At 41.5% G+C, this 23,894-nt stretch overlaps 1 protein-coding gene across 2 annotated transcripts; it reads left to right on the forward strand.

Moving 5' to 3' along the window:
• Window positions 1-3,563: 3,563 nt before the first annotated feature.
• On the forward strand, window positions 3,564-23,145 carry LOC111861821 (USP6 N-terminal-like protein). Of its 2 annotated transcripts, XM_023846713.2 has the most exons (9): window positions 3,564-3,779; window positions 4,734-4,977; window positions 7,115-7,346; window positions 8,208-8,487; window positions 8,734-8,894; window positions 11,507-11,653; window positions 11,733-12,054; window positions 15,933-15,986; window positions 19,964-23,145. In XM_023846713.2, exons 2-9 carry the CDS (start codon window positions 4,823-4,825, stop codon window positions 20,482-20,484), a joined length of 1,872 nt encoding a protein of 623 aa, XP_023702481.1. In that variant the 5' UTR covers window positions 3,564-3,779; window positions 4,734-4,822; the 3' UTR covers window positions 20,485-23,145. The 2 variants fall into 2 exon arrangements, with proteins under 2 accessions (XP_023702481.1, XP_023702482.1); XM_023846714.2 differs by lacking the exon at window positions 15,933-15,986.
• The last annotated feature ends 749 nt before the right edge of the window (window positions 23,146-23,894 follow it).

Here is a 23,894-nt window from a genome sequence, read left to right on the forward strand (position 1 = left end):
GCTGAAACACTGGCTTCTTGGTCCTCTCACAGTCTGGTGTGTACATACGCATGTGGGATATGGATGCACAGTGAAAATCAGCGACTGATTTAAGGTATATGTGTTGTTAGTGCCAGGGAATGCAGTAGCGTAGTTGGTTGCACTATGCTACAAGCTGGAAGATGGTGGGTTCAAGTCCTGATGAGGGCATTGGATTTTTTTCAATTGACCTAATCCTTTCAGCTATGGCCCTGGGGTCGACTCAGCCTCTAACAGACATGAGTACCAGGAATATTCTTGGGAGTAAAGGGTGGCCGGTGCATACGGCTGACAACCTTGCCGACATCTATGAGCTGATTGTCTAGAAAATGTGGGAACGTCAACATTTCACAACCCTGTGGGCCTCCATGGCCTGTTACAGCAATAGCTTTACTTTACTTATGTTGTTAGTGCCGGTGTTTAACATGTAGACCAAGTGAGACTTTTGTCCCAGCAGTACACTACATGTTCACTTCCGGTGAAGAAATTAGCATTCATTGTTTGCACCCACCAGCAAACCTCAGCTTTCATCTCCTCATGTTGGACATGTTTTACTTGGATCAGCTTCTTCAGTGTTTGATAGAAGTGGAATTGCTAGACAGAAGGTTTGGTGGAGACTGCATTTTGGGATGCCCAGAGCAGTATCTTCACTCACTTCCTGCAACGTGGGGCAACAGTAACATGCCGCATCACACGACACCACAGCAATTGGAAAGAGGTACAATGGTGGGTGCAGATACTGAGCCCTCATTTCTTCTCCACAAGAATCCAACCGGTGATGTATCGCTAGGATGAATGTCACAGTCACTGTGGCAGTTATGTTGCGTGTTAATCCTTGTTCTGTATGAAGTTGAAGGAATAAATATAACACATTCTAGGACATCACTTACTGAAAGCTCCTTGTACATACTTCTGCTGTTTGGTTTAACACATACATTGTCGGTCCCATCATCTTATGGGCTGAAGTTTACTGCAGACCCTTCCTCTGTTTGTATCAATGTAATTGCAACATATGTTGCTCAAATGCAGAGAAACTTTTAGCTTGTGAAAACTAAGATCATCTTAAACATACAGCAATTATTTACTGGTTTTTACTCATTCTCTGCTATTTCTGTTTCAAAGGGGTGGCCCACCAGTACAGGAGGCAGCAGTGAATATGTCGATATTTTGTCTTTATACATCTGCTAGGATGACTTTCCAGGTGATTAGAGGATTCTATTTTTTTTATTATTGCTAGTGGGGTGGGACTAAGTCCCTTGTACTGCAGCCTCTTCTGGCCTATTGTACCAGCCCCAGATGATAGGTGAGGGTGATTGTGGAGCAATTGGTGGAATGAAGATTGGCAGGGGAAACTGAAGTACTCGGAGAAAACCCGCCCCAGTGCCACTATCCACCACAAATCCCACTTGATCAGACCTGGGCCGCTGCTGTGGGAAGCCAGCGACTAACCGCTTGAGCTATGGCGCGGCCTAAAGCACTCAGTTAAGGTAATCATCCAGAGAGGCAAAATGCATACACCAGTTTCTGTGTTCATTTAATTGTGTCAGGTAAAGGGGTACATTCCACTTGTAAAATAAAGACAACATTTTCAGTTCGTCAACCATGCGAAACTACCTTAACATTAAGATTACTGCTGCTGCACCGCCTCTCATGTAAATGATAGTATTGTGAAATGCAACCAACTAGGACAAGCATGAGAACTATTGGGACACCTTCCTACTTGCATGTTCATCTTGAGATCTCATAAATATAAGGAGGAAAACTAACAACACTATAGATACCAACAAAAATACAAAGGGAAAAATGAAGTAAGAAAAACCAAACAGAATATTCAGATGAAAGAGTTCTTTGTTCTGGGCCACAATACATGTAATCTGTTGAAAGTAGACTGACATTTTGGAGGAACATGCGACACCCACCTTGAGGGCAGAAGAGTAGGCCAAGTCGAGCAGAGAGATGGAGGTGAAATGTTCCTCTGAAACATCAGTTAAACTTCAATGGACTACACATCCTAGAAGACAACTAACTCTTCATAACCAATACTGTGAGAACCTCAAATCCTACAAAATAAATTGTGAAAAACAAAATATAACTTCTGACGATGGTGTATACTGTACTTATTTTGGACTTCATCCATCATCTGCTATGTAAAAGACAAAAGACCACGACGTTTTGGGAGACTGGATCTTTCTCCATCTTCAGGTGGGTAGGGAAGGATAAACCTACTCAGTTGGGACCCATGATTGAAATTAGCTCTTTCTAACAGGCCCAACTGAGTAGGTTTATCCTTACCTACCCACCTGAAGACAGAGACAGATCCAGTCTCCGAAACGTCGTGGTCTTTCGTCTTTTACTTACCAGACAATGGATGAAGTCCAAATTAAGTCAAAAGAAGTAAAATATAACTTGACAATATACTTGTCCTAATTAGTTGCATGTGGCTATATTAATATTATAAGCAAAATTAACTCAGTATACCCACCAATTTTAGTTTAATTTGATTGCTTGCATAACAATGATTCTTGTTAACTTTACAGAATTTGCTTTCGAATTATTCTTAAATTCACAATTTTTTAAGTTGCAACATTCATACAGTGAATACAGCATACCAGTACATATGTATTACAGATACTACCATGTATTTTGGTACATTTCGTTGACCAGAGTGCAACTACATAGTAAATACTATCAGTGTGAGAAAATGCTTTGGAAGCAACTATCAATGTATCATAAAAAAAATATTGTTTCCCTTGGCCCTATTCTCCCTAGAGTAGCTCTATCATTACCTTTAGAACATTTCTGGCAATGAAAGTACACCGCTCACATCTTAGTTTCTTGAAGAAAAGTAAAAGCTATATATTTTAATAATTATAGTCTCATTTACAAGTTTTATCACTGTCTAATGTTTCAATATTTGGGATACTGAGGTATCACACATAAATTCCAACCCAAAGAAGAAGGAACAAAACTCCAAATCCTGAGAAGATTGCTGCAACAAGAGCCACCAAAAGCTCTTTGAAAATGTCTCTGGTAAACTTTGTGCTTGTAACTTCATACACAAAAAACCAGGCTGTAAAGAATATTCCTATTCCCAATAGGACAACTGTCAAGTGGGGAAACACTGCTGGATTTACTGGAGACACATACCGCGTCATAGATTCAATCTCGGCCTGAAAAATGATAATACGAAATAAGAAACATGTCAGTAACTCTGGCGGTGCATGGGATATTTATTATAGGTTATGTTAAACTGACAAAACAATCTCAAACATTGATTGATTTATAAGTGACCTGGTTCATATACATTATTACACACCATTCTGTTCGTGAATACAGGAAACGTCTGCCACAATAACAAAACAATGCTTACGTCGGTATAACACTACAAATTCAAATACGTGGACATTCCCTATTTCACCCGAACCTCATCCACATATGCGCAATACGTCATGCCCGGTCATGCCGGCACACAAATTAGCGGAAGTTCCAGCCGGTGCTGCTCCTGGCGGTCGGATAATAATACTTCGTCCGATCTCATTCTACTTGCCTACTTGCCACTGCGAAAGAGAGTGGGGTGGAAAGTTGAGGTGCCCGATATGTATGTTAATTGTGTTAGGTTCTTACCTCATTTATTGTTTAAATCTTGTTTGAAATGATTCCACATTCTTTTCGTCGCATTAAAAAACAGTAAATGTGAAGTGTGACTGTTGACTTCGTCTTGAGATGTCTGTTCATTCAGAGCGTTTGACAACTGACCTGAGGTATTACAGGTTAAAATAGCATGACCATTATTTTGAAAGTTTATAGTTGACGTGTTGAAATCGGGAATCGTGCTTTAATGGATTTAGTTTCTATCACTTTTAGTGAATCGCATTTCGGACTGTCCACAGTTGTATCTCAGGATGTGAGACACTACCGTAAATTTAGAGCTAATAGCCGAATTTTCGTGGGAATTGTACCAGTTTGAAAGATATTTGTCGGTAACCATAACAAGTTCTGTGATTCAGCTCATGTATTGGCGTGGTACATGAAATAAATACAGTGAAAATTGTGGTGGAATTCAGAGCATCCTAATAAGTTTGCTAAAAGGTGTGACCTAGATATACTTTATAACTTTTGGAGATCTCACTTATAAAAATTGTTGTGAGTGACTTATTGAAAGTTTCTTTAAACAAGACCCACTCCTAGCCTAAACTATGTTGTCACGTGTAGGGGGTTTGTGCGTAACTTATAAGACAGGTTTTGTATTGGATGATTGGATTTATTGTCACCTTACGCACAGTACTCGGAACTACAGGCAGTACGACGCTATTGCTGATCTACACACTTTATACAATTCACCATTACACACGCATCAGAGTTCTCAGTCTTCCCAAGTCGTATCCTGGCAACGGATTCATAACAGTCTCACCATAACTTCTCACTATAACTTCAAATAACACGTGAAGTCAACTTTTCACAGCCTAACCCCTTTCGTGCCATTATTATGCAACTGCCAACTCAATTCAATTTATCTGCTCCCAAGCTCGTATCTCGTATCTCGTGTGTTTACCGATCCGGTGCTTAGAGACGGGTTATTATATTGTTACGTACATATTCATTGCCGCGGGAACGTGTTTACCGATCCGTTGCCTAGAAGCGAGTTGCATATCAGCATTGTTTATTCGCCTGTTGCATAGCAACTGTTGCACATGCTATATTGTTCTATGTTACAGGAGCTGAAGGTGTTCATTTTGTAGAATTACAGCCTCAGTTCACGCAGGAGCGGGATGGTGTGTGGTGCAAGACACTTTAGTCGCGCGGGATGAATGAAGAAGAGCTGCTGCGAAGAGCGGCAGAAGAGAGGGCACTTATTGTTAGCCGTTATAGTCGTGGTAGAGAAGACGGAGCTCAAATTGACCCCTGGGAGGATCCAGGATATGAGATTTACCATACCACTGATCGCTATGGTTTCATACAGTAAGTAAGAAGTCTGTATTGGCTCAGAAAATAAACGCAAGGGAGTGCTTCGATCAGTCGTAGTGAGGGCACAGATTTTTCTTTTCTTCACAAAATTGAGACTGACTCTTGGGGCCCGCTCACCCTCCGATCCAGAAGTTACTGGAAGCTCCTACCCAGGTGTAAAGTGGCCTGGGCTTGCAGTTGACCGTACATTTCTATCTGGTGTATGTAGGGATTGCCAGTTGGCGATCTCAATTCGCAAATGCAAATTTCACGTCTCTCTTTATATGAAGCAGCACAGCAAAACTGCCATAAACAATTTGGTATGGGATTTGTGATGAAGTTGCCAAGATGTATCTGCCAAAAAAAAAAACAGTTTTTGGATATGTTTTCATATATGACTACACAGTTTGTCAGTTTAGTTGTCTGACAGCCCTACCTCCAGTCTCACATATGTCTTCATGGTGTGGTGCTTAATTAAGCACAGAACTAACATCACGTTTTAACATTTGTAACTATTATTATTATTGTTTTTTAATTGCTAGTGGAGTGGGACTAAGTCCCTTGTACTGCAGCCACTTCTGGCCTATTGTAGCAGCCCCAGATGATAGGTGAGGGTGATTGTGGAGCAATTGGTGGAATGAAGATTGGTGGGGGAAACCAAAGTACTCGGAGAAAACCTGCCCCAGCGCCACTCTGTCCGCCACAAATCCCACTTGACCAGACCCGGGATTGAACCCGAGCCGCTGCAGTGGGAAGCCAGCGACTAACCGCTTGAGCTATGGTGCAGCCCAACATTTGTAACTAAGAAAGAATGTATTCCAACAAGTATTCGAGAGTTTTTTTTTTGTTTTATTTAAAGAATCTGTCAGTGCCGCACATTATTTAGCATCATCACATAGTAGGGTGACGGGTGAATAACGAATTGCAAAAGATTTGGAAGGAAGCTGTCATGGCCGAATTTGAGGTACTGTCCTGACAATTACCTAGAGGAACTGAGGAAAATCACAGTAAATCTCAGTCATGATAGTTGTAATTGTAACAGATTTGAAGCGACATCACCTGAATATAAATCAGTAATGTTACTGCTGGAGCCCATGAGTGACGGACGAGGTGGTCATGTGAGAACTAGCAGTAAAGGTTCGGTACTGACATTAACAGGAGACCCGAGGCACTTTAATACTTCACCATCATATTGTCTGTCTCAGTGGTGCTGTTAAAAAAAAAAGCGTAACCAGAATATCTGTCACCAACAAACCCACAAAGTTAAGATTTTGGTTTTGTTATTAAGAATAAACATCAGAAAGTCACCCAAGTTTAGTCTTTGGGTTTTGTTTTTACAAATAAATTATAAGGTTGGTAGAGCTAACATGGCAATGAAGTTTTGATAAGTTACTTTGGTTACCCACAAGTAATTTTTAACATGCACTGAAGTTGAAGTTTTTGAGAATGACAGTAACTGTGTATGTCTGTATAACTTTGCATGTAACCTGTTATGTTTGGTATTTGGTATGCTGTGAAGTGGGGTGGCATGCTAAGTGGAGGAGTCTTTAATGCACAGTTACTTGATGTCCTCATAGCTGAGCCAGGATTCCCAGTCACGTCTTACTTAGACTCACATTCTCTAGCATTAAGAGAACAAGAAACTTACGATGCCTACTTTCATGAAGGGCTTCAATCTGAGTGGAATATAGGGAACAGTTTACAGTGCTGTTATTTACTTACTTACTCATGGAGCTGAGCCCTTCTGGAGGAGGCACAAATTCTGCATCTACTCAAAAATTTCCCAGCATTTTATGGAACCTGAAGGTTTATTAGCGTGTTCACAAGAGCCCTTCAATGGTCCCTATCCTGAGCCAGATCAATCCAATCCATCCAATCCTATCTCTCTAAGATCCATTCTAATATTGTCCACCCACCTATGCCTTGGTCTTCCCAGTGGTCTCTTCCCTTCTGGCTTTCCCACCAATATCCTATATGCATTCCTCGTCTCCCCCATTCGTACTACATGCCGTGCCCACCTCATCCTCCTTGATTTGATTTTGTTTTTAATTTTCTTACTGCTTATTTGTTAACAGTCCACCAGAGGTTACTTTCTGAATATCCCTTGTATTGTCTTCATCGTCTTTTAAGCCATAATTCAAATATTTTACAGTGATGAACGGCTGCCTCAAAAGGCAGATCCTCACACGTTACGCTTACGGCAGGTGGAGATGGAGAGAGTGAAGAAGTGGCTCAAAATGCTTAATAACTGGGGAAGCATGTCCACATCGGAGAAACTGCGTCGTCGAATTTATAAGGGGATTCCAAATTCACTGCGCGGAGAAGCCTGGAGTAAACTGCTGAGCCTGGAAACAATCAGAGAAGAACAACAGGGGAAGTATGAGGTGAGCACTAAACGAAACAGCAGTAATGCAATGGACACTGTGGTAACAGAACGCAAAGGTTCAATATCACCAATGCCAGTGGACATGATCCTGAGCCAGTTACATCCACCTCCCATCCTCACAGAGATCTTTGTTAGTTACATCTTCCCTCCCCTTCATTTGTTTTAATTGCTCTTTCCATTAAATTCTTCCATCAGTATTCTGCATTCCGTATCTTGCCAAATTTACTCATTCTCCCAGCCAGCTGTGCCCTCTTGACAACATCAGCTGTTTAGAATCCTCAGAGTTCCTCGTCAAGACATATTAATGCATCAAATTATGTCATACACTACAGAATACATGGGGATCAGAAGATGGCTACATAGCAGTCAAAACATGATGTTCTGATAAGTGATTATGTATGACAGTTATTATAGTGGTAGCATGACATCATAGTCAATAAACAACTACAAGCCAGTAAATATAGAAACTGGTGTTCCGCATTAAGAGAGTCTGAGATATATGTCCTGTACTATTTTCTGAGAAGTAGTGGTCTGGAATGGGGTCCACTCAGCCTTGTGAGGATAATTGAGGAGCTGTATGAAGGAAATAGCTGCTCCGGTCTAGAAAACCGAAATTAACGGCCATGGGGATTCGTTGCGCTGGCCACGAGACTCTCTATCCGCTAAAGTTGGCACTAACTTTGCCGATAAGCGGCGGTCGCTTGGTCGATATAGTTCACTTGCAGACTAAAACCACAGAGTTTTTAACTTTTCAACTTTATTTAGACTAGAGAAAGACTTTCATCGGTACTATCCTTTGATATTTATCTAGTTTTGTAGTGTATAGTGTATTGTGTTATTTGTGTGTGATTGTGTTCAGGAAATGTGTCAGCTGGCCTGGCGTTGGTCCCCAGACATCCGCCAGATAGATCTTGATGTGAACCGAACTTACCGTGATCACATCATGTTCCGTGATCGTTACGGACTCAAGCAGCAGGCGCTTTTCAATGTTCTAGCAGCATACAGTGTGTACAATCTAGACATAGGCTATTGCCAAGGCATGTCTCAGATTGCAGCCCTCCTTCTCATGTATCTCAATGAAGAAGATGCTTTCTGGGCACTCTCCGTGCTTGTCTCTGATAAGAAATACAGCATGCATGGTGAGTGGCGATCTTGCACTTCACTGTTATTTCTCATTTCGTTGTTAAATTGGATTAAATTACTTTCAAGGGGCAGGTGTTGACTGACCCTTGCACTGTGTCCATCTGTGATCTGTTGTGTCTTGCCTTTCTAAGGCTGGCCCTTTAGCGGTCCTGCACTTCAAGTAAAGAGACCCTTTCATAGTCCCTTGGCATCATGAATGTACTCAATATTGTTAGCTATTGATGTTAAAATTTCTTTTTCAGGATTTTTTATCCCTGGTTTTCCCAAGCTCCTGCGATATCAAGAACATCATGACAAAATTATGAACAAGTTCCTTCCAAAACTGAAGAAGCATTTGGACCGTAACGGTGTAGACACAGGAATCTACACATTGAAGTGGTTCTTTCAGTGCTTCTTGGACAGAGTATGCTTATTTGTAACTTACCGAAGTATGAATTTTGAGTAGATTCTAAAGGGTTCTGATGATGCTGTGTAATACTCAGAATTATTTGATTTTTGGACTTTGGCCATCATCCAATATTCTAAGATCTAGAGAACATAACATTTTGGCAACTGGATCTGTTGTACCTGTCCAATTTAGGGGATGGTCAATTTTTTTTTTGTATGGTCAGGGTTATGTGAAAGTCCTCACTTTCATCTCACAGTTTGAGATTTCCTTCTGAGACACGTGGCAGGCGGCTTGGGTCAAGCTTGAACTCTGCTGCAAATCCTTAAATCAGTCAAGTTAATACGTAACATGAGACAGGGTGCTTTAGAAATTCTAAACTTTGACAGCGGGAGTCATAATTTTAGCAGGGGCGTTCTGGACTCGTGCTACCCCACATTCCAGTTTGACAGTCATGCAGCACGTGGCAGAGTTCACCCCTAAACTCTGGCTGCTTGAGTATTTCTTTTTCTAAATGGAGGAGAAAGATTAAGCAGTCTTCCAGCTTGCCCAGTCCAGCCAATCAAAATCTAAGGTGGGACGTCCTTTGCCTGAATTTTGGGTAACCAGGACAAATGTCTACCCTTCAGAGAGTGCTTGACTGGAGGACTCCAAATTTATGCTCATTGGTGATTCACATATTCTGTACCTCTGATCACCTGAATATTCACTTCTTTGTGGTTCCTCTCGAACTAGTGTCTTAGTAATCAGTAGCAGAGCCTCAATGCAGTAAGCAATTAAGTTGATCACTGCGGCACATTTATCACTTGAATAGTGCAATTCAAATAAAGACTTGAAACTGCTTGGTGTTTGAGTGTTGACCATCCTATGCCCAAGACCCCCCTAATCAGCCAAGTCACGGCCAGTCAACGCGACCTGAGAGGGGCCAGATTTCCCTACCAGAGCTAATAGTACAAAAAAGAATGGCTACATTGTTTCTGTCCTTAGGTGGGGGGGGGGAGGAATTTACTCTGTTGGGTCCCTTAGATAAAGCTAGCCTCAGTTGGGAACTAACAGAGTAAGTGTCTCCCCCAAGGCCACGCCATAGTTCAAGCAGTTAGTCTCTGGCTTCCCACTGCTGCGGCCCGGGTTCGATCCTGGGTCTGGTCAAGTGGGATTTGTGGTGGACAAAGTGGCACTGGGGAGGGTTTTCTCCGAGAACTTAGATTTCCCCTATCAATCTTCATTCCACCAAATTCTCCATCATCATAATCACCTGGGGCAGGTACAATAGGCCAATCAGTGGCCGCCATGTCGAGTGAACCCAGCTGGACTCCACCCCCACTAGCAGAGTGTGTCCCCCCTTTACCTGAGGATGGAAACAGATCCAGTGCCCAAAATGTCATGTTCTCTAGCTTTTAGCATTCTGGATGATGGACAAAATCCAAAAACCCAGTAATTCTGAGTATGAATTTTAAGGTTTTCATGGCTGTGGTTGTTCAGATTATGGTCTTCCTTGAAGGTGGGTAACTGTTGTCTCCGCCTTTTGTCTCTGAAGATGAAAGCAGTGTTTCTGCAAAACACTCATATTCACCTTCAAGACAAGGCTACATGCTATCACAGTGCAAAAGACTTGATTCAGAATGAGGCAATATTGAAATACTTTCTGCTTTAATCTAAACCTTTGCAGCCTAATTGTGGTTTGGGTTGCTGTGTTTGCTCCTATCTGACATGGAACTTCTGTAGGTTAAAGGTAAAGTTATCCCTTGTTTTAATTAATTAAGTACCATGCCAGGACCATGCCATAACTCAAGCGGTTAGTTGCTGGCTTCCCACCACGGTGGCCCAGGTTCGATCCCGGGTCTGGTCAAGTGGGATTTGTGGTGGACAAAGTGGCTCTGGGGCAGGTTTTCTCCGAGTACTTCTGTTTCCTCTGCCAATCTTCATTCCACCAAGTGCTCCACAATCACCCTCACCTATCATCTGGGGCTGGTACAATAGGCCAGAAGTGGCTGCACTACAAGGGACTTAGTCCCACCCAACTAGCAATAAAAAAAAGTACCATGCCATGAAAACTTGGGGAACATAAGTATAGCTCCACATATTCTAAACTTTGGCACTAGGATGAGGTCAATGGGGAGCTTTACACCTTAGCAACTTAGTCGCTGGGAATAGAGCCTCTTGTACCCGTTGGACAGGAGAATGGCTGCGCTCCAGAGCCAGTCGCTGTGAATAGAGCCCATTGTACCCATTGGACAGGAGAATGGCTGCGCTCCAGAGCCAGTCGCTGTGAATAGAGCCTCTTGTACCCATTGGACAGGAGAATGGCTGCGCTCCAGAGCCAGTCGCTGTGAATAGAGCCTCTTGTACCCATTGGACAGGAGAATGGCTGCGCTCCAGAGCCAGTTGCTGGGAATGGAGCCCCTTGTACCCATTGGACAGGAGAATGGCTGCGCTCCAGAGCCTGTCTGGACAATCTGGTGGAGGGGAGTTGCTGCCCCCACCAGTAATAAAACTGCATTCTTTGGTCGTCCAGTCCGTAGCCCAATTAATACAGATTTAACAGAGATACTTGGCTGATCCAGTTAATTGATCCTATGCATGTGCTTTTTTGAAGCAAGTACAGTAATTTGTAATTCTTATATTTTCAGATTCCCTTTACGTTAACTCTCCGCGTGTGGGACGTGTATTTATTGGAGGGGGAGCGGATACTCACAGGGATGGCTTACAATTTGCTCAAGATGCATCGCCGCACCCTTTCACGTCTCGGTATGGATGAAATTCTTCAGTATTTACAGGTAACATAACTCTTCCAGTGAAACCGTTTTCTGAGTTACATCATGGCATATTTATAACCTTATGTTGCGGTTACTGCAGGTGCGTTTGGAACATGACTTTGGATTTGATGATGACACTGCAATTATGAACTTAGAAAAAGCACTTGAGGAATTGAAACGTGCAAAATTGGATTATCCGGGTCCGCCTCCACAGCATGAGTTGCCACGACATCCATTTGGACTTTTTACCGAGCCAACATTTGAGCGTAAAGTAGGTCGACGTACAAGTGAGTTTAGTGATGCTGAGAGGGCCACAAGAGAAAGTGTGGTTCTGAGGAGGGATGCTGCCATCACAGAACCGTCAGCCCCAACTGCAGGCAGCAATGGCCACCAGAGGGACTCCAGGATATCCGTTGAAGGAGGTGAGTTTATTGTGGAAACTTAACTTCAGTTTCTTTTATCCAAGTGAGATTTTTCTGAATGGCATTGGATCTGATGTTTATAGTCACAATTAACCTTTGTTATGATGGACTGACAAGATCAACATGGCTTCCATTATCGCAGATGTCCGCTATAACCGAGTGAAGGGGTATCCACGGAATTATACCATGTGATACGTAGCCTATACACGCAGTAAACATAAAACACAATGTGATTACATGAAGGGATTTGTATTGGGGGTTCTTTTTTATTTTAAATATTTTTCTAACTACAAAACCTTGTTAGTGTCTCAACATCTCTAAAAATTCATAATTGTACCCAGCCAGATTTTGCCCAATATGACTGGGGTTTAATGGTTTTAACCCTTTTCTGTCATCTGCTGGAAAACTTCTGACGTGGTTCTTTTCATATCCAGGTGGACTGTTGTATACTGACATATCTTTGCTGTTGACATTCTTTAACAGCTCTTCTAGTAGTTTGCAAGGAGAAACAACAGATGGCAGGAGTTTTATACTTTTCATACCAAAGTTTCTTTTTTCTTAATTTTTGTACAGATTAATATGTAGCTGGTGGGAACTGGTGTTGGAAACATAAAGGGCAGGAAAAGGTTAAGACGGTTATTGTTGAGAAGCTATACATTCTTTCCAGATAAATAGCTAAAGAAGTGCAACTGTTTGTTTCCTTGAGCCGAAATTATTATGACCGTTTTGTATAACTTGTTCACAGAAGTTTTGGTACTGCATTTGTATATGCATCTAGAATTCTCTGTTATCAAGTACAGTGAGGGGCACGCGGTAGTGTAGTTGGTTGAGGTACCATGCTGCAAGCCAGAAAGTCATGGGATTGAAACCTGATGAGGTGGATTTTTTTAAATTGACCTAACCCTTCCAGCCGCACTATGGCCGTGGGGTCGACTCAGTCTCTAACAGAAATGAGCACCAGGAATCTTCCTGTGGTTAAAGGGCGGCCGGCGCACGTAAGGCTGACCTCACCGTCATCTGTGAGCTGTCTAGAAAATGAGGGAGCCTCGACATCTCACAACCCTATGGGCCTCCATGGCCTGTTACGGGGATACCTTTACTTTTACTTACTTAGTACACTGTTGATGTTATCAAGAATGAGACAGAATACATTAATGATAGCTTTTAATAATTATTTGTTTCCATCAGTATTGCATCATGTCAGTTCTGTTTATTCAAGTTCAGTTCATTCAGATGTATCGCAGCTTCCTTCATCAGGTATGGATTCTATAAATGGTTCATAGTTTATTCGTCACCCAATTAATTCCTGTGTCTTGTTTAGCGCCGTTACCATGGAAACCTGCCACTGAAGCCAATTTAGCCCATGTAACATCATTTACTGTTTTATCTCATGATATGAAATTAATATATAATAATCATTTGAATAACACATTGTGGCATATTTGCTAGGTAATGGCTAGCCATTGCTAGGTAATGGCTTGCACACATGCAGCAGAGGAATATGTTACATACACTGTGCCATGACACAACAGTAGAAGAGGTGTTGCAAGCAGTGTTCTCTGTGGATTCACTCCAAGGCTGTGTGACTGGACTGACATAGTTCAGTTCAGTGAGTGAGTGCAGTGCAGTTGTGGAGTGTTAACTGGTGGGCAATGGAAGCTGATGAGTTGTTACCAGGAAACGTCTAGTGAAAGCATTGCAGAGGAGTAGCTGCCGATGGGAGCTGTTACCAAGTAAAGACTTCCGAAAGCAGACGGAGAAGACCTAGTGTGGAAATCATCAATAGTGTTATTGTGTCAATATTGTTTGTAGTTATGACCTGTAAATGTTCAATAAATATATTTACCAATCTAAATCTTGTCTTTAATCACTCATACATGTGACAACTGATGTCAGAAGTGGAATTGGATTGATCAGTTAGTGGATTGAGGATTGCAGTAGATAGTTGAATCGTCACATTACAAAACTGATACAAGTGACGGAGCAAATACTGGAGCACCTGTTGTCTGGCCAAGAGCAGATGATGGCCAGAATGAAAGCCGAGCTGTAAACCATCCAAGAAGAAGTGATGGCCGAAATGAAAGCCAGTCATGAGGAAATAACAACAAGGCCAGAAGCCAAGATCAGTGCCAAGATAGACTCTCATAGTGAGGAGTCTGAGGTCCTACCAGGTACTTTTGTCTCACGGATTGATGCCCACCTTGCCAAGACAAGCTAACCCTGAGGAGTTGATTGACACTGTGAAAGGCAGTCATGAAAGGATCGTAGCCCTGAGCAATGTCAGCCAAGACATGATGGAGGTCTATCCGGAAATCACGGAGGTAAATCCAGCGGAAATGTAGTCGATCGCAGGGCATGAGGAAGTCCCGAAGGAAGAGGCCGCTGTGAAATCTTTTGGAGCACTGAAGCAGTGGAATGGGAATTGGCATCTAGCTGTAGGGTGACACAGAAAGCTGACGGAATGGGCCCAGGGCGAGGGCGGGTCCCAGAAGAAATTGGCTGCCGTCCATAGAGGGATCACCCTCCATGCAGGAGTGGCATTGCAGAAGGGACACAGGCACCAGACTGAAATTTGCAATGAAGTTCTGGACCAGTTCAACATATGAATAAGGGTCTTGTGTAATCTCATTATCTTTTTTTTTTTTTTTAATGCTAGTGGGGTTGGACTAAGTCCCTTGTACTGCGGCCACTTCTGGCCCATTGTACCAGCCCCAGATGATAGGTGAGGGTGATTGTGGAGCAGTTGGTGGAATGAAGATTGGCAGGGGAAACTGAAGTACTTGGAGAAAACCTGCCCAACGCCACTTTGTCCACCACAAATCCCACTTGACAAGACCCGGGATTGAACCTGCGCCGCCGCAGTGGGAAGCAAGTGACTAACCGCTTGAGCTATGCTGCGGCCATAACTCAGTATCTTGATTCTTAACCTAACTTGAGCCCCCCCCATGCTAGAATCTGTTGTACCTTTGCTCTTCTTTGAGAAGCATGGATATGCATCATATGAAAAGTAACGTGGCACACTCGACATGTTTCTCATTTTAAACTCTCACAATGTTGTGAAATAACAAACATTTCTTGTTCTGCAGCCTGTAATAGGCCCCTTTTCTGTGAGTGTCTGTGGCGAGTCTTAATGATACATAGATTTGAATAGAGCTCTTTCCCCACACAGTCACATGACTGCGTAGTGATTCAGTAAGATGTGCCACAAACACTGATGGAACAGGAGCCTTACAGTGGACATGGATTTCGCTGTTTGAGAAACGTTTCTGTCAAGGGACAGTAGAGATTGAATGAGTGCAGCAGGATATATTCTGTGGTTTAAAGTGGAGATGGGAATTGTTGGCAGTAGTTTGCACATGTAAGCAAATGAAATCGTGGATCAGGAATGCTGACCTAGCCAAGCCTTTCTTAGGTTCCTTGAATTTGTGCTATTGGGTCACATTCATAAACTGTACTAATGATAAACCTCACTCCTGGACAGAGTGAAAGGCCAAAGCGCTACTTCATGTCTGTCTGAACCTTTTGCAGGTTTTTTTAACCCTTTAGGAGTTTAAATGGTATTGCAAGTCTGTGGAGAATGTTGCTTAAAGGAGGTCGTAAGAAAAGTTACCGCCTGTTGGGATGTGACATCATGTAGTTTTGTAGAAGGGTACCAACATTTTGTAGGAATTTGCTGTGTCTGTCTTGAGACTAGAAGAAATGTTTGTAACGATATATCAGACTGTAGTGTCACATTCTATAAGACAGCGATCTTCATAGTCGCTGCTGTGAGAACCTCGGCTCCAACCTGTTACCCCATGTTTATCTTCTGAAATATTTTAATTCTGTTTCGCTACAGCATGCCTCATTCTTAGTGTCATGTGTTTGTATTTTCGCAGATACAACTAACTTACATGCTGAGAAGGATTATGGCACATGTAACACACAGAAGGGTGAGAACAAACTTCAAGTAGCCATTGCAATCTTAGATCAAATTTGTAACGTGAATGGCTAAGACACTGTAGTTAGCTGTATAAGTTAGTCTGTTGTTTCCCTGTTTTATTTCTTGGATGCAATAAGTATTTTTTTTTTTTAATTTTCTACTTAATTTTAGAAATTAAAATGTTTGCTGTGTTTGATGTGAATGTTTTTCCCTCTCCCTTAGAGCTTCTGCACTAACGATGCATTAGTGTGCGAGATTTGAGTTTCTCATGGCAGTGAATATTAAGATTAAAGTCTTCTGTGATATGACACTGTGTAGTTCTGTTTGTTCTATCCTGGTTGTTGGGGGAACAGCGTCTTCTTATTTGCTGGTACCTGTGTACTGGACTACATGATGTCGCATTCCGGAAACTGTAATTGTAAGTACCTCAGGTTTGGGGTTGTACAGTGCATGTAAAATGTGATATCATATAGTCAGTTATTCTGCTGTGGAACTGAAGGCAGGAGTCTCCTTTGAAACACTGATACTTTCCTGTCAGATTAAATTGCATTACAGCCTGTAAGGCCATAATCATTAGCAGATGTTTATGGTGTGTCTTTCATAATGTTAAAGACCAAATGAAATTCAGAATTTAATTTACGTAATTCATACCCTCATCTGTGTGAGCAGTCAGTGCATAATTTGAATTATTCCCCCCCAAAAAAATGTGATTTGCTCATTGAAGTTCTGACACTCAGTGGTACGCTCTGCGTCTGGAGTCCACTCTTGAATTATTCTTAGTAAGAATTTCCATAATTTGCATATTTTTTATTTATACGTAGGTAAGTCAATAAGTAAGTTACAAATGGATATAGAACTTAAACATATAAGAGTACTGAGAAGAAAGCAGTCTTCTGGGATGTGGCACCGTGTAGATGTGGTGTTAACCGACGTTTCGGAGGAACATATCGCCTCCATCTTCAGGGTAGAAGGAAAAATAAGAAATCCGCAAGCTTGTACCGGTTCTTACGGTCTCTTCGCTTGCAGATTTCTTATTTTTCCTTCTACCCTGAAGATGGAGGCGATATGTTCCTCCGAAACGTCGGTTAACACCACATCTACATGGTACCACATCCCAGAAGACTGCTTTCTTCATAGTCACTGTAGTGAAAACCTCAAATCTTGCACAAATAAGAGTACTGATTTGAAAAATGCTTTTATTTCTCAACGTAATCTCCCTGTACATTGAGGCAGTTGTCCCATCGTTTCCCAAGCGCCTAAAAACCAGCAGCATAAAATTCTTTGGGCTGCTGTCGGAACCAGGCATTGACTTCCCTTTACAGGGAACATTTACATCCTGAGGATGTTACAGCAGGAGTCGGTATTTACATAAATGCCGACTCCTACTCTAACATCCTCAGGAAACTTTGTAAGGTCATTCACTGGAAGCGAAAAGGACTCCTCACCAAAGGCATGACAACGCACGTCCCCATACTGCCAACAAGACAAATGAGACACTGCAAAATTTCAAGTGGGAAGTCCTTGAGCATCCTGCGTATAGCCCCGACCTTGCTCCAAGCGACTTCCATTTGTTCGGCCCTCTTAAACATCATCTTTCGGCTGAACATTATCCCGACAATGAAGCTGTAGAAAGGGAAGTCACCGCCTGGTTCCAACAGCAGCCCAAAGAATTTTATGCTGCTGGTTTTCAGAGGCCTGTGAAACGATGGGACAAGTGCCTCAGTGTACAGGGAGATTATGTTGAGAAATAAAAGCATTTTTCACATCAGTACTCTTATTTGTTTAAGTTCTATATCCATTTGTAACTTACTGACTTACCCTCATAGTTACTCTCATTGAATGTAACTGCAGTGGGCACTCATAAGCATTTATAATTTGATTTTCACCCATGCTCATACCCTCTCCCAAAATAAATTAAATTAAGTAACAGTCAATTTTAACATGGACCGCCTCTGTGGTCTAGTGGTCAGAGTTCCTGGCTACAGATCCAGAGGTCTGGGTTCGATTCCCGGTTCTACGAGATTTTTTCTGGGAAGTAGTCTGTCTGGAACAGGGTCCACTCAGCCTCGTGATGATAATTAAGGAGCTATTTCAAGGAAATAGCGGCTCCGGTCTAGAAAACCGAAGTTAACGGCCGTGGGAAGTTGTTGCTCTGACCATGTGACACCCTCTGTCCACTAAAGTCGGCACTAACGTCGCTGACAAGCGGCGGTCGATCGATCGGTATAGTTTGCTTGCAGACTAAAACCACGGAGTTTGTTTATTGTTGTTGTCAATTTTAACATAACTCGGAAAGTCTATTATGAATCATTGCCACTATTTTGACTCGTCAGTTGTGTTTATTGTTCACACTCTTGTCAAAATCTGTAACATAACCCCATATTTCCATTCACTCCTATGTCTTAAAATTAGTATATGTACCACTGAAGTGTGAGCCAGGATAGCGTAGTTGGTATGGCAACTAGCTACGGGCTGGATGACCAAGAGGTTGNGTACAGCATGCATCCATGTTATGAAAGGGATGTATTCTTGAAACAGTGTCTGTGTCGTGAACTTCTGTAACATAACCCCATATTTCCATTCACTCCTATGTCTTAAAATTAGTATATGTACCACTGAAGTGTGAGCCAGGATAGCGTAGTTGGTATGGCAACTAGCTACGGGCTGGATGACCAAGAGGTTGGAGTCCCAGTAAGGTCAGGAATTTTCTCTACGTCCAGACCAGCTCTGGGGTCCACCCAACCTCCTAGCCAATGGATACTGGGGGTAAGGCGGCCGGTGCATGAAGCTGACCACATGCCTCCAGCTAGTGCCAAGGTCAAGAAAATGTGGATCTATGCACCCACTCCCCCATGCACCTTCATGGTCTAGTGCTTAATTAGTTAAGCAAAGGGACAGATTTTTTTTACCTATGTTATAAAAAGAGATGTGTCCCTATGAAAATATTTTTGGTCTGCAGTTGCAATAAAAACACATTCTTTTAATAATGAGAAACAGTAGCAGGTACACAGATGTCTTAAATGAGCAGAAAACACAAAACAGTCTAAACTAAGCTGGGAGTAGCAACCACAGTATCAGCCATTACCCTATCTCACAGATGCATATGTGATCACAGACAAATAATAATTTATAAGCAGGGAGTTCTGGGAAGAACCGGTTGCTTACTTTCCTGAGATATGACATGGACCACATAGAAAACAACGCCTCCAACAGTTCTCCGCTGCTGTGGGAACGTCTCTACTAGGTTTTCACCTAGCAACAATAGGAGAGATACATATACAGATGCACAGACTGATGGGAGGGATTTATGAAGTATGGCCTTGAGATGGGCTCAGTTGCTGTGTTATACATACCAAGTTTCGTATAGATTAGTTGAGGCAATCAAAAGTTGATAGGTAGGGATTCACAGACGTACAGACAGCATGGCGATCTCGTAAGACTACTTTTATTCATTTCAAGATAAGGAAAGTAGTCTAAAAAAGGTAGTTTTGGTTGAATTATTGTTGCTTTGCATTTTGTGCTTAAAAATTGTGATATATGTCCCAAATTTCCATAAATGCAAATTTATGGCCTCTATTGTGAATCTTATGGTCATATGTTATAATATCTGTAAGTGTGAAATTTTGTAACTGGAATTTCTGTAATGTGAGGGTATACTGTAGTTGACTACTAAAAGTATTTCTGGATACATATCAGAATTCCTCCTTTCTTCAATCATGCATACAGGTTTGACACATTTAATGCCAATAGTAATAGGTTCCTTTGTGTAATGAAACTCTAGGTGATGTGGTGATTCAGTAAATGTTCTACATATGTAAACCATGTCACATGTTTATGTCGCATCATAGTAAATCATTGATCAGCCGGGTAGCTGTGTGGAAACAGCCCCATATAAACCAGCAGTTCCCTAAGATTCACCGCAAAAAGTGATGTCACACAAATGCTTGTGAAGAAGCAGCTTTGAAGTGTATATTTGCCTATTTTCAGGATCCAAATTCTCATTTGACCCAAGTATAGATGATGCAAGTTCACTGTTGGACTGTCATCACAGCAGTTCAAGAAGGTCTTTAGCGGACACCAGCATCACTTCCACTGCGGATCTCTCCGTGTTCTCCACAGCAACTCGCTCACAAGCTCTTGACAATAGCTTGGACACTCACAGTAACGCATCGGATGGAAGCGCAGGTGGGGCCAGTTCTGGTGGCTCCGGTGTAGGCCATCCCGGCAGCATACAGCGAGGTCCATCAGCTCACTCAACTCCACGTGCCACCCCTCATGCTCCGAGTCCAGACATCGTAAGGATATATGTTCCATACGCATCGTCATCTCCTACTCCAACTCCGTCTCCCCAGAATGGTGATGTTCCCCGATCTCTGCCTCATCTGCTTCCAGATCGGAACAAAATCCGGATTCGCATTGACACTCAGGAAGATCAGACCCCAATTGTTGAACACGGACAGCTTATCAGACCCTTCCACATTGATACTCCAGAAATAGACTTGAAATAGGAATCATGAGCAGTGTGCATTGGTGGTAGTTTGCGTTGGTGCAATGGAATACATGCAAACTGGCCTATTCCATGCTATGACCTTAGCCAAATTTGTAATCCAGGAGGTCCAGACATTTTGTTCCCACAGGCCTACATATAGGGCAGTGAAATTTTGCAGAATTTCTTCTACTGGAAGGAAGCCTTGACTTTGAATGGGTTTTGTGAATTGAATTTATTTGTTACTGTGCACTAATTAATGTTACTCACAATGTAACGTGTGTTTGTGTGTGTGAATGCTTGTTTGAAAGTAAGAGGAGTTTACTTAACAGACTTCATAACAACATTTAGTCTCTTCTTCTAAAATCTTCCATTCCATATTAATTAATGCTCTCATTCCATGTTGACTTGAATAACCTCACAATGTGTTTCAAATTTTTTAGTTGTTCAGAGGTCAAGCAACATACATGTCGTACCTTTATTTTTTTTTTCAAAAAGGATATTAATAATAAAATTACATGATATTACTTCCAGATAGTTGACATACTGTCTAGAATCTTAAAAGAGTGTTACATGACTATTTTCTGAATGATTGTATACTTAATCATACCTGCCAAATCTTTCCCAAGTTTCATTTTTATTTATATGTGTATTATACTTATTAGCAAATTCTGTGTCACAGTTGTGTTGTAGTGAGAGATGTGATTTTGTTTCTTGGTTTTACAACTGAAGAACAAGATTCAGTAATTGTCTAGACTGGTCTGTTCTTTATAAATATTGAGCCAGTTAACAAAGCAATGAAAAATAAAATTTCATTTGTTTATACTTAGTGGTGTTCAAACTTGTGAACAAATAATGTGTCCAGGATGGGACAATGAAGATACTAATATTTTTATGTCAGTTGTTCGAACATTTCTTGAAAAACTTTTGGCTCCTGTGAAAGATCTTTTCAGTTCTGAGCAGAAAGAATTCAGCAATAATGTATGAAGAAACTAGGTTTTTAAGTCGCTGACTACGAGGGTCCAAACTGGGAGAAATATGTTTGGGTTGCATATTGTCAGCAGTTGAGAGAACATGCAGGTCTATTCATGAAAACCATTGCAGTGAAATACATAACTCATCATCATATTACTTTTGTTAACCATTATTAATACTTGAGTATTTACTTTTGAAAAGATTTGACTGTGGTTACTTCTCCTTCCTGTAGAAATTCAAAGGGCAAACATGTTAAGTTGTGAGGTGTAAGACTCCCACAGTGGTGACTATGATATGGGATGTGATGCTACGTAGTCTGTTTACTGATATTTTCAAGGAAAACAGTACCTCCATCTTCTGGCATACTCAATGATACTGAAGATGGAGGTAGCATATTCTTCCAAAATGTCGGTAAACGTTACCAGATTACATGGCGTCACCTCCCAGAAGATAATACTCGTCTCGTCAAATTGTATTTATTCTAACAGGAACCCTTGTTCTTTCTTATTTGTTACAGAATATAGCTTGTTTTCTCACCTCTTTTCGTTTCTTTGTGTTGTACAAAAGAATTTAAGGTGCATACATACATTGACAATTCAGCATCTCTGTAAGCCAGCAGGTTATGTTTCTGTTGGAAGAAGTAGCCAAAACATTGGAAAAAGGGTAAGGTGATGTTGAAAGAACTGTAGGTGGAGTTACTGTGAAGTCTGTCTATGTTGGTCACTCGTGGTTCCAGTCAGATCTGGCCAATTTACATGCAAGTAGTGTTACAGTTTCTCATTTTAGTGACTCATTGTTAACTCTTAAGTTTTTTACTTTTGCCACAGTTATAAACTCTATGGCTGTCTCTTTTTTGTGTCTGAGCCCCTCATACATGGGCCGACTGCATGCTGAAATCAAATTAGTGGATATGAAATAAACGTGAAAGATGTTTTTCTGTCATGAATTGTAATCAACAATAAGAAGTGAAAAACACAGTAGGTCTAATGGTAAATTGAATAACAAGAGAATTCATCATTCAGTGAACTGTTAACTGCTGATCATAACAGGTACATAAAAGGGACAGGATTGAGATAGTTTCATTTGTACAGAGTAGGGCAAAAATCAATCATGTATTTGTTCCCAACATGGCATGAAATGCAGTAAGGTGAACAAAATATAAGGTAGAAGAGTGTTGCTCTGGCCACCAGGTGGCCGACTTGCAGAGATTTCACTACAAATTACATTTTGAAATTAATTATTTCTAACACAGTGCAATAAAATGGATGGACATTACAGTACCTTAGTGTTCCAGCGAAAGGGCAGAAGTTTTGATCTGCATGCTATAAACATGGAGTACAGTGTGTTTCACAAATTTTGCCACATCCATATTAGTACAGTCTGCCATTATGGTCGCCTGTGGTAATGAAGTTGGCAGAACTGCTGATTTAGTTTGAAGTTGCTAGATACTTAAAGACTTTAAATGATAAATGTCACAGCAGTCTTTCCAACAACAATTATACTCATTTGTAAGAGTCTGAGAAAGGATTTAATATGTGTATAGATGTAACAGATGCTGTGCCCCAAATGAATTCATTGATTTAGGCATATCTTTTTTTACCATTGTGCAGTACTTGATATTTTGTGAGATCTGAATTTTTCTGTGACAGTTACTATGATCATTTCTGTTTTCTGGGATTGACACCTTGTGGTCTGGTAAATACTTGCCTTCCTCATGGTTAACCTCTCATCTACTCCTGAAAGAACATAGGAAGCCTCCTTGGAATGTGTCATGTGGGGTTCTCAGACCAGGGCATTGGGCCCGGTGCACGTTGTCGTTTGCAGGGCAGTTGTCTGCCTTGTAGGGCCTACACACTCTCCATCCTCCTCTGCACCATGTGTAGAGGCTCGGGTGGTCCTGTGTCGTCCTACCTTCACCACACCTCTCTGTCTGCTTCCCGTTTCAATCTCTGCCTGCTGTCCCTGTTCTTCTCCAGGCCTATGATCTATTCTCCCATCTGTCTCCTGGGATGATTAGAACTTGTTCTTCATCCTATATCTTTGCAGTTTTGTTGGCACTGCTTTCCTTGCTTGGCTCACTCAGTATCTCCTTCTGAAATGTCAGTAAACTTCTACCAGACTATACAGAGTCACCACTCTTCAGTTATTGTTATTTCAATCTGTGATACATTCTGATCAGTGTCATGATTTTACTTGTATGAATGCATTAGAGAGTGACATGCCAGATCAACATTGTTATGGCCCCGTCTGTCACAGCTCTGTGTAGTGTTTAGTGGGGGGGGGGAGATATGTAAACAGAGGACAAATTAATACTTACATTTCTTAATTAAAAGGATGAAGTTGTAAATAGTATAGGAAGTGGGAATCACATAACAGCCAGCATTGTGAGCATACACAGAAGGGCAGTATAATCCGTCATGTACAAAATATTAGGACAGTTTGCTCTTATTATTATTT

Source organism: Cryptotermes secundus, unplaced genomic scaffold, assembly GCF_002891405.2.
Source record: "Cryptotermes secundus unplaced genomic scaffold, Csec_1.0 scaffold620, whole genome shotgun sequence".
NCBI lineage: Eukaryota > Metazoa > Arthropoda > Insecta > Blattodea > Kalotermitidae > Cryptotermes > Cryptotermes secundus.